At 39.8% G+C, this 14,657-nt stretch overlaps 1 protein-coding gene across 1 annotated transcript; it reads right to left on the bottom strand.

Moving 5' to 3' along the window:
- Positions 1 to 3,841: 3,841 nt before the first annotated feature.
- Positions 3,842 to 6,265, bottom strand: LOC147879852 (uncharacterized). The gene is made up of 3 exons (XM_087372061.1): positions 5,573 to 6,265; positions 4,910 to 5,425; positions 3,842 to 4,770 (listed from the first exon to the last, which is right to left on the bottom strand). The coding sequence occupies exons 1-3, from the start codon at positions 6,174 to 6,176 to the stop codon at positions 4,271 to 4,273; spliced, it is 1,620 nt and encodes a 539-aa protein (XP_087228187.1). The 5' UTR covers positions 6,177 to 6,265; the 3' UTR covers positions 3,842 to 4,270.
- Positions 6,266 to 14,657: the final 8,392 nt, after the last annotated feature.

Here is a 14,657-nt window from a genome sequence, read left to right as displayed (position 1 = left end):
TAGTATAAACACTATCGTCGGGTATGTTGATAATACCGGCGGTAGTCTTACCCTATTTCTTGGTAAATAATGTGATCACATTGATTTCATGCCACTTTAGAGCGTACTTAACGAATGTTGTTAACCCAGTAACACAAATGTGAAAACATGAATGTAATCCTAGCAAAATGCCCTTTAAAAAAATAACTAGCCTCTAATTATCTAACATAAATTTAAAGGGGGATGTTGGAATATGTAAATCACACCTAGAGTGCTAGGGTTAATATGGGACTGTGCCCTAAGTGGACTAGATTATATAGGCCAAAGGGACAAACCTTTCTCTGCACACTTGTATTTATACCCCATTTTATCTAATGTAAATTGGCCCTTTTATATGGAAGTCTCTCACCTTGACCCTTGCCCTCACCTCTCTTGTATGGTCGCCTTCTTTCAAGAACTCTCCCCAATCCTTTTAACAACACATGGGGCAAGGCATTGGTCAAGTCCCCTAGCATACAATGGTGTGGGTCTCCTTAAATTGAAAAATGCACTCAAACTAGCAAAACTAAAGAGAGATGCTGATGTAATAAAAACCTAATTGAAAAGGGTTGAACTTTATAATAATAGATATTAAAATTCATATTAAAAGCAACGTAGTCATCCTATTATTTGCATCTATGCCCCAAATGGTCAAGGGTACAATCACAATGCCTTTCAAATCTAATGGGTTTATTAAAAAATGTTCACATGATTTTCTACATCATCTATACACCAAGAAAGTCATATTTCTACATATTTCACATGATTTTCTACATCATCTATATGCCAGGAAAGTCATATTTCTATTTCCTGTTTAAATTCCTCAATATTGTGTAATAGAAGTTTGAATAGATATTTGATGTGGGATTGGCAAAAAGTTCGTGAAAATATCCAACTCTTCTACCCCACCTATGTAGAAGAAAAGTATCATCTAGAAAAAAATGGCCAACAATCCCACCAAATTTTGCATCTAGCAAGGACATTATTGCATATGCACTCAAAATGAATGTGTCATGGTCCATCCTATTGCTATCCTCAAAGTTTTAAAATGAAAAGTGATCACAAAATGTGCTTATATCACAATCAATGGGACTAGCCTTTCCCATCTTACACCTACTTAGGTATAGCTAGAGTTCAACAAGGGCATCTTTGACACTTGTTAGTGCTAAGCTTCAAAGGCATCCAAAATTTTTCCCTAAGTATCTTATAAATTAACATTGTAACAAAAGGTCTAGATCCATTTTGAAGATGTATTCATTTTGTTACAATGTTGGTAAGACATATGGCATACATGTCATAAGGGTCAGCAAAGATAAGGTATGAATTATTCAAACGTTGAATATGTTTGATAAGCATGCACATGCCATTGTATTTTTGACTTTAGACCAAGACTTGATGACAATACATTGAGGATGTAAAAATCATATAACAATAAAAAAGAACAATATCTTCTAGTTATCACATCGCACCAACTGATCTGTGTTGCATCACAAAAAATTTCATTGACCTGGGAAATTGGTAAGCCCGTTTTTTTCCTTATTTATATTCTTTTCCATGATTTGAGGTTGCAACATGTGCTTGAAAGATATTGAAATGTTGTTTTCATTGCATTTTTATTCTAGCACAATGCCTACCAAATCCCTTTGCGTGCACCACTTAAATTGTAGATGTTGATGTTATGTATCAATTTATTTGTAACAAAGTCCATCCATCAAAATATTGGAGATTTGCATGTGATTCCTTATATTTACATTAGAATATAGATATACCATTTTTAATATCATCATGCAATATTTTAAAAACTATGTTGCACTATAAGTAAATTATTAAATGTTTACAAAAGCTAAATTTTTATTAAAATGGAAAACTAAAATCTTAGCTGCGATGAAAATTTTTGAACATTATAATATTGTAAATTGTATATCAAAGAAATCTTGCAATGTTAAGCTTGTCAATGACTAAAAAGTTCCATTCTCTACCTAGAAAGGGCAATAGTGAGTGGTAGTTTCTTCAACTTTCTTCTCACATTGTTTGAATTTTCAAGATTCCTGTCACATTGTTATCTTAGTACTTTGGCTAGGGAGTAGGTTTATACCTTTTTTCCAAGTTACCATGTCCTTAACATAGTCCAATAGGAAAATGAATGCAAGCTAAATGCAAACTTGCTACTTCTTTTACCTCATAAGCACATCCACAAATCACTAAGAATCCTACTGACAAATCATAAGAAATGATCTTTTTAAAAAAAGCTTTCTCCTCCACACATTTGAAGCCATGTGAAGGTAATGTTGCCTTGCATTGTGATGTATCATGATGACTCAAGGATTGATATATGTTTTGTAAAGCATTTCTATGACCCTACTCTAAGGAAAGATTTCAATGTTATCTTCTTTGTTTCAATGCATTCCTTCATTGCTAATGACTCAAGATTTATATGTTTGATAAAGTGTGTAGGCATGTCTAAATTAAAGCCTTGAAGCTAACTAAACATTCTCATACTTTCATGGCTAGTTCACACTTGAAATTGTAACTATTACCCTTATTTTGTTCCAAGGAAAAATATAAAGTAGTTTAATTAATTTGCAAATGCCTAGCTACTTTATGCATGCATGTTTCTTTGATCAAAGCATGCATCTAAGGCTAGTCATGATGAATATTTCAAGGAACATCCACTTGGCATTGCTACAATGGAATTTTCAACCCCTTCTCTCTTACAACTAATAGGGGAAAACGGAACTCTAAGAATCTTGCAAAGTAGCTTATTTATGTATTTCAGGTCATTTTTTTTCCAAGCCCTTAGAAGACCTCAGGAAGGCCTCCAACTACAAATGGAAGTGGTAATCTTGATAGATCTCTAACAGTACAATTTGTGTCTTAAAACTTTGGCTTCGAAACAATTTAAAATATCCCTAAACTATGGGTTGATAAATGCCTTCTCTTGAATAGCATGCTATGTATAATTGTAAGAAACATGGCCTTGAAAAGTATACATATTCTCATAGAAAGTTTGACCATGTGATTGCTAACTATACAAGAATTGAATGGATGAGTGCTCTTGTAAAGAACATACCAAATTTGAGGTTCAAAAGAGGTAGGCCTCAAGTTGTCAAAGACTTGACCCCTAATTTTAAAACCTCTCTCCATCTCACTACCACAAAGCTTCAAAAGGTTTGGGTTTCCATAGGCTAAGTCATGTAAACGAGCTAGTTCTTAAGAGCCATGAAGCCACCATTCCATCCACGAGTCATCCAATGCAGTTCCTTATTGTAATGGAAAATATGCGTATGCAGGTACATGTATTTGAATGTGGTTGTAATGTCCTCCGGTCCTCTGGTCGATGCAAGTGAAGAATTTGAATGTCGTTATAAAGACCTCTGGTCTATGCAAGTGAAGACTGTGACTTCTGGGAAAATTAGACCTTACGATTAGAAACCACAAGGATGAAGAGAAGCATAGGTCTATGAGAATCGGCCCCTACCTGCCGAGAGAGAGCCTGCTACGGAGGAAAGAAAGTTGGACACAAGAAAAGCATGCACGGAAATCCTAGACATAAACCTGCAACTGTTGCCTTGTGGCCGTCACTAACAATACGTGGCGCATGGTGACTCCAAAACCCTGGCAGTTTGACAATCAACCACCATTTTCTGAGAGCTCTAGGTCAAGTCCGTCCGGCCGTCTGTCACCACATACAGTTAGTTTATATACTTGTGTTTCATATTCGCAAACCTACGTCCTTTCAATGATTGTTCCTCTGCCACTTCACACGGATTATCAAAGTGCTGCACAGATAATAAACAAACCAGCCACCCATACGCAGCTTTCCTCAAGCACGAATTTTTTATTACATCTCCAAAAGGACAATAGTCTAAATGTCAATATACAGTCCATGTTTGACAAGCTATCCTAGCTAAAGCCGTCAATGGAGACCTGCTCTAGTGCCCTCCTTCCCAGTAATGAAGAGGATTCAAGGAAAGTGAGGCACAAGAGAGAGATTTCCTCATGCACCAGATGCATGTATTTTACTCAGTCGTGGATTATATTCAGAGATCATGCTATAATGACTCCAGCCGTTTCCCTGATTAAACAAGCTCGTCCATTAAAAGCACAGTCACGAACTCTGAGCTGACTATGCTAGACAACAAGAGTCATCTCAGGATGGACTGCTCCACACTAGCCCTAGCCAGCAACGCAGATATATTGCTTCCAAACCGATTATCGACGAGCATTGCCTTTTGCTCCCCCGGGACGAGACTCACAGAGATCCTACTCCAAGGAAATCGATGAAGCGCACCGCAGTTCTCTTGTCATCCCTGTCATCCTGCTGCTGTTGTTGGTCCTGCGTATTTGAACATGACAGCCACGACAGCTTCGACCCATTCTCGGTAACCGTCGAGCTGTCCCTATTCGCCGCATTCAGCCGCAAGCCTTTTGACGTTTCCGCAATGCAGGAATCCAGCAAACCGTTGCCCTCCTTTTGCCTGCCTTGAAGAAGGTTCGTCGTTCCAGCCCTCCTGCCATCTTCTCCATGACCCAGTTCTTCTCGTCTGCTGGTAGGAAGTATGAAATATGGGGCCGCGACAGATATTGGCTGCCTGTCAAGGAGAATTCTGGTCGATGTCGTTGATGGATCGCCAGCTGGGTGCTGCATGTTCGAATAACGTAAGTCTTTGGGAGTGTTCTCAGAGTTTGCACAGATACCCAAGTTTGTGCAAGCTCCCATTGATATGGATTCATGACGTATGTCTCTCAATCCTGCACAGTGAAAGCTCGGATATCAAGATGCATGATGTCGACAAACCTAACAGGAATCGCAACAAACCAGAAATCAGAAAACGAACGTGGTTGCAAAGGAACAAATGCTGTACAGGCCTGCCGATGAGAATGGACGTACCGGAGGATACATCGAGTGGATTGGGAAACCCAATCCGTTGGGTTGCTATGGCCATAGATGTATGACGAGAAGCGAGAAGCTCATCTATAGGGAATGGTATTAAGCGTCCGACGGATGAAGTTTGACGGTAGACTGAAACAGAAATGTCTCTGCCAGGTGCATGAGGGATGTACGAGCTGCACTGCTTGGATTCGAATTCATGCCCCGTCGAATTTTTCTCCAGCCATCCGTAGACAGCAGGTGTACCAATTTGAGCTCCAAATACTGGTCTTTGAAGAGGAGGTCTCTTTCTTCGATATGCCCTGGACTGCTCCCTGCACTGTCTGGCCATGATCACGTGCCAGTGGTTCTTCACAGCGTTATCGGTTCTGCCCGGGAACATGCGAGCGATCATCGCCCACTTGTTGCCGTAGAGTTGATGCGCTGCAAGCAGACGATCTTCTTCTTCTTCGCTGAACGGTCTACGATTTATCCGTGGGTCAAGCTGATTGAACCAACGGAGCCTGCAGCTTTTCCCTGCAGAAAACAACTCCGATCATGAATTTACGACAAACCACCATTCTTATCGTAGGTTCAACCAGCCAGCAGGGAGAGATTTCTTTGTTGGTCAGAACTAAGTAGGAAGCAGGTGCGAGATGGGGAAGACATATGCGTTGAACACACCTGATCTGCCTTCGAGCTTTTCCGCGATTAGGTTCCAGTTCTGAGGCCCATACTGAGCCACGAGCTCCTTGAGCTTGTCATCTTCCGCAGGCCTCCAATGACCTCTCGCACACATCTTCGATTGCACGCTGTCGATATCTTTCATGGTCGCGTTCTCTACGTCCTCTTCCTGCGTAGAATCCTTCGTGTCATCTGACGAGACATGATCCACACTATTCTCCTCCGCATTTGAAACCCTCGCGGTCTGCTGATGATCCGTAGAGCTCTCCAGAGACTGCATGGTGCACGAGACCCTGTGCTCGGGGGGGCTGAGAGCCTGAAAAGCAATCTCGCTCTTCCCCTGGCTGGAGCAGCTATGCGAGGTTCCGTCGGCCACGGCAACGCCTCCCTGGGCGGCAAGGAAGGTAGTCAATCGGATGTTGTGTCGCCGGTCATAGACCGAGGGGGGGTGAAAACGGTTGCCAGATGTGGAAGTGATGGCTGGAGGGTGAAGGGAGGAGGTGGAAGGGAGAGGATGAGGATGAAGGAGGGGTTGGGGGTCAAGGAGAGTCGACATTCCGGGGTCATCTCCTTCTACAGGCACGCACATGCTGCTGGGGGGCATCCACTGGTAAGGGGAGGAGGGGAGGGTGAGAGAGGAGGGAGGAGGAGGGGAGATATAAGGAGGGGAGGTGGGTGGTGGGAGAGATGAAGAAAGCCGAGGGAAGCGGGGGGTGAGAAAGAAAGAGAAGCAGCAAGGGCAGCCATAGCCATCAGGGGAGGGTGAGAGGCTGAGGATGCGGGTGCTGCTGCTGGTGCGCGGAAGGTGACAGTGTTGACATGGGAACCGAGGCTCGTAAAAATAGACTAAATCACCTGCCCTCCACATTTGGCGCCTCCCCAAACCTCCCAGACCTCCAAATAGAGCACCTTTTTTAGCGGTTCTCCGCTGGTTTTTCCACGTGTACATCCACTTTCTGCCACGTCATCTGACACGCCAGCGACTACTGCATCCCACGGAAGCAAACGCCTCTGTATAAGGTTTTGGATGCTCACGCCACGCGGGATGCCACCCAAGCGAGCGCCCCTGTAGGATTCCGTTTTCCTCCACGTCAGGAGGCCACGTAGAGCAGCCTCTGTATATATAGACCAATTGTAAGTCACAACGGACAACAGAGAACCGACCAAAAAAAACAACTGCCGGATGCGCACCTTCTACTCATCTATGACGCACGCTGGAGTCCATTTCTACCATCCTCATCTCGCTTCAAAGTCCATCCCAACCAATTCGCATTTTGTGTTGATCAGTCGTCCATACTTTGCATCTGAATTCTACCCCTGCTTTGATCGTTCAGCTCCACTAGGCACCCTGGATTTCTTCTAGTTTCTATAATATCCATCGTTTCATCCACCTGTGGTTCCTTATTAATTCGACGTATTCACCTGCCCCTCTCATCTTCTTCGATTCTTTCCCTCAGTCAGCCTGCCCTTTCCCTTTTAATCGTTGCCTGCCTGCGTCTCTCTCGCATCTCTCTCCCACGTATGGCCAGGCAAGAAATCTGGGTCCCTCCTCACCCCTCCTTGTTGTAGTTGCCACCTGAACATCCGTTTCTTTTCCGACTTTGCCTTATCAATGCGGTTTGTCTATCGTCCCCCGTGTGCGACGGTATTCGTTTAGCTTTTGCTCCATAATAAGTAAATTGGCGCATCTGGATCGCGTGTGTCCTCAATATTTAGATTCATTCCTGAGAGTCCTTGCGTTTTATCAGCTTTTCGAAAACGATCTCAAAACGCCGCCTAGAAGATGCTCACGAGTTACGGTTGGGGAGCAACGGTAGTTTAGTTATTATGCCGCCTCCTTCCTCAAAGGTCATGAAATATTGGCAGTACCACACCTGCGACACACAAGCACGGTAGGAGCTGAAGCCACCGTCCCCAGGAATGTTGGTGTTCACTGGCCCTCCCCTATCATTGTTCATCGTTGAATTGGGTGGCGGAGTTGAAGATCATAGATAGTTGCCTTAAGTGGGAGCCTGGCATGTCCACGTCGACGCAAAACACCAAAACATGAACTCCTCAAGGTCATGTATTACTTTGCACACAAGCAATTACCTCGTGGTTTCTAAAATTCATTGCATGTGATTGAGGATGTAGCAAATGGTGAAGAGAATGAAAGTCGTGTATTGTATATTCAAAACTAACTCTCCTCATCTCAATCTGTGCGCTTGACTAAAAATGGGAAGACCATTTGAATTGTGCTTGTCTTTTCAATTGTGTTATGGCAAGAAACTTTGATACATTGACAACTATAGGTCTATAAAGTGTGTGTGGCCCAAAGCTCCGTGGTAGGCAATGGTTTTACGTTTTCTCTCGGTAACTCAACACGTTCCCTAAAACCAGCCACCAGTTGGTGCATGAAAACTACACCTTGCACAAGAGCTCAATATTCACCGTATATGAAACCTTTCTATACCTACCTAAATTTGCTTCATCACAAACTCTTATTAATTAATACTTTGTTACTTTGGTCTTCACTAGTAGTGGCTTTCAAAAGGGAACCAAATCAACCATTATCTCCATAAAGATGTTAACTCCGTCACATTTGAGTTGGTGCCAAAACCCCACCACCTTCATATTTGCTTGTAGTTAATAGAGTTTGTACTTAATAGAGTTTGACATAACCACGTACCCACACAAACAACTCTGAAACTTGAATAGATTTCTTATCTCTTGTATACAAATTGGATACATGCATGCACACCATGGTTTGTTAACATGTCACAAGCTTTCACATATGGGTGGTTTCAAGTATCCATCATGACATCACATGATCTTCTTGAAACATATTTTGGCCTTGCCCTTGAACTACTAATGAAGCAAATCCCGTGGCATGTGAAGTTAAATTAAACTTTGAATGTCCACATATTTGCGCTTATATTTTGGCTCTTTTATTTTCTCAAACTAGAAATAGGTAAAGCGCTTGATTGTTTTATTTTTAAAAATGCATCTTCTTGTCTATATGAATGCTTAACTTGACTTTAGGTATCTAAGAGGTCTTAAAGTATGCATTGATTGTTTCAACTTGTACAGTTGTATCAACTTAGAATCTCCTAAAGAACTATGGTTGATATAGCACATACGTGAAGTGTGGCACAAGATGTATATCATTACTATTTGTTTGTACCTATAACTTCTTCTCTTGACTTCCACTAACCCATGTATCAAATGAAGCAAGATGAAGACCATATTGTGTTAGGCCTTGGAATATGTATGCAATGTTTTTGCCTTGTCTTAGTCTAGACTTCGTCCAATTTTGACCCCACTAGAAGCACTTCTAATCCATCAAAGCTGAGTTCTTTAGAGAAAGAGCATAGACAATGTATGGGATACACACATAGCATATTAAGAAATATCCAACATCCAAATGATTTCAAAGATTCTAAAGGTCATATATTTGTCTTAATAAAATATTAGAAGAAATAAGCATTTCTATTAATAGTTCATATTGCAACTACAATATAGCATTTTAAAACTTTTGTTTGCCATATACATATAAATATATATATATATACAAATACATAAATATATAAATATAAAAATAAAAATATATATATGTGTGTGTGTGTGTGTGTGTGAAAACCCTAATCATTTTGTAATGTTTTTTTTCCGAAGCCACAGGATCTTTTCTCACATATTTGTGATTGGTTACATAATATATTAAAGAAATAAAAATTTTGATGCATATGATAAAAGTATAAACCACTTAAAATACCCTTTATAGTGACCCAAATGATCCCATTAAAGCTATCTAAGACATATTCATTCACAATTGATTATATTCTTATTAAATTTCAATACATTTTGGTTGCTTATTGTAAAGCCTCCAACAAAGCTCAAGGACATTCATTGTACAAATTTAAAGAGAAAGACACTTACTTGAAGGAGCATAACAAAGTACAATTTTCTCTCAATTTTGTTGAGATAAAATGAAATTCCCACACAATAGTGCCTAAAGGTTTGAGAAAATAAGATTTTTTCAAACAAAAGTGACTACTTTGAAATCTGCAAGGTATTACTACATTCAGACATTAGAATTAATAATTCAATGTGTGTGTTCATTACATTCAATACAATTATGGCATTAAACCACTAATTACCATAAACATTTATGTAGCATTTAAAAGATGACATGTCATTTTTTCCTATTTTGTTTCTAAAACTAGAAAGGATTTATATTAAGTCCCTACCTCTAGTAGCTGATGCATGTACATTTGGGTAAATATTTTAATAGGTTTGTAGACATACCCACACGGTGTTTAACTAATTTAAATCTTGACATAATAGGCAACATTTTCATTCTAGATATCTCAAACGACATAATCTCTTAGATTTCACATATTAACTTGGGAAAGTTATACAGTCATGTGTGTGTGCGTGTGCATGCATGCGCATGAGTGTGCATGTGTGTGTGTGTGTGTGCACGTGTGCACACGCACTCATGCATGTGTGTGTGTGTGCGTGCACGTGCGTGTGTGCACATGTGTGTGTGTGTATGTGTATTTGTGTGGGCACTCGTGTGCAACACACCTACGCATGTACTCAATTGTGCATGCCTGCATGCGCATGTAGATGCATGTGTATGTGCATATGTGCATGCGTACATGCACATCATGTGTGTGTCAAGGGGGAAACATGCATGCATGTTCACGTGAACATGTGCGTGTGCGTGTGTGTCCTATACAAGGACATCTTGTTACCTTGTTAGATTACTAAAAAGCTTGTCCTATTTATAGATTGAATTTATACGATGAAGAAAGAGAGTGGTCATGAACTTCTAAACAAACTAGTATGCATGACAATAAATTCAAGATTGTGCATTTAAAAAATTCCACTCCATTGTTATATTACAAAGGTACTCCTTTACACCTAGTATAGATCTAAGGAGAGGGTCTTTTTAATTGTAACCCTCCAAAACACAAGCCACAAGTAGACCCATGCGTATGGGTATTACAAGTGTCAATGAATCTTTCCACATGTTATTGATCTTAAGAGCTATTAAGAAAAAAGATTGATCATATAGAAAATGGGAAACAAAGGATTTTTTTTCTTAATAGCATATGCACATGTGCGTGTGCATGTGTGTCCTATACAAAGTTAGCTCGTGACCTGTTAGATGACTAAAAAGCTTGTCCTATTAATAGGTCATGAAGAAAGAGAGTGGTCAGTAAAAAATATAGTACTCATGACATCATTGAGAGATAGACAAATTCAAGATTTTGCATTTAAAAATTCTACCCCATTCTTATATTACAAAGGTGCTCCTTTACGCCTAGCATAGATCCAAGGAGATGGTCTTTTTAATTGCATCCATTCAAAACATAAGCCACAAGTAGACCCATGCGTATGGGTACTACTAGTGTCAACAACGTCCCTTTCGACATGTTATTGATGTTAATTAAGAGCTATTAAGAAATATGATTGATCTTATAGAAAATGGGAAACATATATGTAGAGGCCTTTGTATAAATGAGGGCTTTGAATACACTAATGTACCTAGGATTTATGGATTCAAGCCCCCAAATCTAGATCCGATGCATATAGAATTAGTGACCCAAAATCTTGAATTTGGAGATAGCCTAATCTACAATGTTCAACCCAAAATCTAGCGACATAGGAGGACATAAGGGATCCCTAGTCTTGGAATAAATATATCCAATGATCAAAATAGGGAAGTATTTATCTTTAAAAAGAAAGGGAAGTCTTGTAGTAGGAGTCTAAAATGAATGAATATATAATCCAAATCTCATAATTCAGAGCACATGCATCTAGGATCTAAATTCAAGGCAAGTGGTCCTAGATACTACAATAAGTATGTGTTGGATCTTGAATTCATAGGTATGAAACTAGGACTATAGATTAACCTAGATTTCAAATTTTCTTTATGAATAAATAATCCAAATCTCATAATTCAAAGCACATGCATCTAGGATCTAAATTCAAGGCAAGTGGTCCTAGATACTACAATAAGTATGTGTTGGGTCTGGAATTTATAGGTATGAAACTAGGACTATAGATTAACCTAGATCTCAAATTTTCTTTCAATTAGGCATGAGGCCTAGAACAAGAACGTCCAGATTTGGGGTTTGAAATCGTTGAAACTATATCCACTAGGTTATGGAGATGAGACTGAATCTTTGTTGCTTACATAATTTTGTTGCATGCACACAATAAGAACCCAAGAGACATGTATCAAGATACAATCTACATGTACAAAGACTAGGATAGCTAATTAGCATTAGTCCGCACACATTAAACATGGAAAAAGCAAGAAGTAACAAATAACATCGGAATGCAACAAAAATCTAGAGATTCTACCTTAATGCAAATCTTTCACATCGATCATACCAATCCGGCATTAGTATGGCACATAACATATATATACTCAAATATAGGGCGGTAATGATGAGTCTTTAACCCAAGGTGTCATAATGGAGACATAAGTTCTTGGTGCAAAGGATGAGCTGCTTTTATCAAATGATGATATTTTTTCTCTAATATGCTATGGGCATGCTCATCACTCTCGAATGGTAGTTATTCCCTTTGCCCTTGGGCCTAATACACACACAGATGAGGCTAGACATCTAAACACAACACCTTATGGAAGAACCTCACCACATTCATCACTAGCTGCCCTAAAGACAAGCAGTTGGTAGGAGCACAAGTGCAATTGTATTTCACTCATTCATGCATATATTGATAATTCAATCCACTACAAGAACTTAGAGCAATAAATAGCTTGTAAATTCAATTGGAGAAGCATAATTAGAGTGACAAATAACCTAGGTATTTGAGGAAAGAGAACATAGAATATGCAAAGTTTAGGTTGGAACAAAAATGCAGTGTACTTGTACATATGTATTTGGGGGAAGGATATTTACATCTATGGTAGATGCTTGGCATAACATAGGTTTGGGAGAAGCATAACAATTTGCAAAGACGGAATCATGTGGTGATACTAAATAAATAATACAAAGTGATTGGAGTAAACATTCTTTGTATGCATAGCAAAAGATAAAGCGTACTTGTAAAGGACATTATATCAATCGGTACTTAAGAGAAAGACATTGGGATGAGAGTGCTAGAGGATGTCTTTTTTGTTGACAATGCTGCTTGAGGTTTTGGGCACAAATGATGAAGAGATATGAGGAAGCAAATCAAGGTCATGTGGTAAACAAAGGGGGCCTCCTGTACTCTCCTCATAAGATTTATGAGCCACTTGTTTATTCCATGTCATCAACCACCAACAAAAGAAATGTTTATCTATGTAGAAATTCAATTTGGGTTATTTCCATACATGTCTCTCTACTAATAGGGTCATCGCCCATCTCATTACTAATTATTAATTAGTTATGGGGTCGTTTGCACTTTGCTTTTTCTTTAGAATCTTCATAGACAAGAGATAGTATTTTTAGAATTATGTTTTAGGGATAGCTTTTATCTATGGACATTTCTTTTAGCATCAATTTTTGCATGTCAATGTGCCACTTTTTTTAGGACCTGGATTTTGGAATTGAAAACTTGGATAAGGCAAATATGGATAGCATAGATTCTAGAATAGGAGATTTTGGAAAACGTGAATTGGGAAATCGCGATAAAAGAATCCAAAATCTGAGCCAACTAAACTTAGGATTCATGAGCCAAGTGCATGCTAGGTTAACATGGGATCTTAAACTAGGGGGGTGAGAGTACAGTCTACTGACTAGTAGAAAATCATGTGTGTGTTTGTACCTATGCATGCACGCACGTGCGCACACACACACACACACACACACACACACACACACACACACACATGTGCACATCTGCATGCATGTGACTGAGTGAGTAAGCGCGTGTGTGTGTGTGCGTGCATGCGCGTGCACTCGCACGTGCATGTGTATGCATGTGTGCACATGCACGTGTGTGTGTGTGCATGCACGCATGCGCATGCATGTGCATGTTTGTGCATGTGTGTGCATGCACGTGTGTGTGTGTGTGTGTGTGTGTGTGTGTGTGTGTGTGTGTGTGTGCATGTGTGTGTGTGTGCCCGTGCACGTGTGTGTGTGCGAGTGTGCACGCGGACGTGTGTGTGTGTGTGTGCACGTGTGCATGTCCATGTGCATGTGCATGTGCGTGTGCGTGTGCGTGTGCGTGTACATGTGCATGTGCATGTGTGTGTGTGTGTGTGTGTGTGTGTGTTGAGGTACCCAATCGAATCTCTCCTAGAACAAGCTGAATATTGACTTTGATCTTCAAAATGGAATAAATTTCATCAATGATTATGTATATTTTATAGAGATTTTATAAGCGGAAAAAATTCTAGTATGTGCCCCTAACAAATTACTTTTAATGAAAATTTGTATAAATTCGTATGTGACCCTAACGAACTTTTAATGGAATTTTGTATTAATTAGTCAGCTCTCACCTTCACAAGTTACATGATTAAGGTAACTTAAGGGGGCCCCCATGAATTAACCAAGCCTAAATAAATGGATTTCTCCAATTTATGGTACAAAGGAACCACTACTGCACTTCCTTACGACCTATGCCTCACACCCTCACTCTCCCCTGTCTCTCCCCTTCCGCCTACCTCTCCCCACCCCTTGCTTGCCCATGGGGTGGACTATTCAGAAGCCCTAGATACGATGTGTGTTCAAGGGCTATTTTAAAAACCCCATACCTATGAAATTTACTTGGATTAAAAAACCACTTTTTCTATACAAACTTGTAGATTTTTTTCAAAGTTGAATTTAAAAACCCCATACATAATTACGTTTTTGTAAATTCACCCAATATTTTTGAATTAAAAAACCCCTCCATTTGAACCCATGTTGGATACTTATATGTTTTTGGGTGAACCCCCAGGGCTTCCTTGAGCCTCTCTAGTTCTACTTATATCAGAATGGTTGTTAGCTCTACCTACTTCCTTTCTCGTGAGGCTATCTTCAATGGCCAATCGCTTGCTCTTGTGCTCATTGCTGAACCTCATAAAAGCATCATAAGTATCTCGTTTTTCTTTTTGCATCACTACAAATTCAAGGAATGATTGAATAAGCATATTGCTCAA

The sequence above is a fragment of the Dipteris shenzhenensis genome, chromosome 33, assembly GCF_047967505.1.
Source record: "Dipteris shenzhenensis isolate YYH24624 ecotype China chromosome 33, Dip_SZ_1.0, whole genome shotgun sequence".
Classification (NCBI taxonomy): Eukaryota; Viridiplantae; Streptophyta; class Polypodiopsida; order Gleicheniales; family Dipteridaceae; genus Dipteris; species Dipteris shenzhenensis.
Note: the sequence above shows the minus strand (reverse complement) of the source record. Positions and strands in the feature narration are given on the sequence as shown.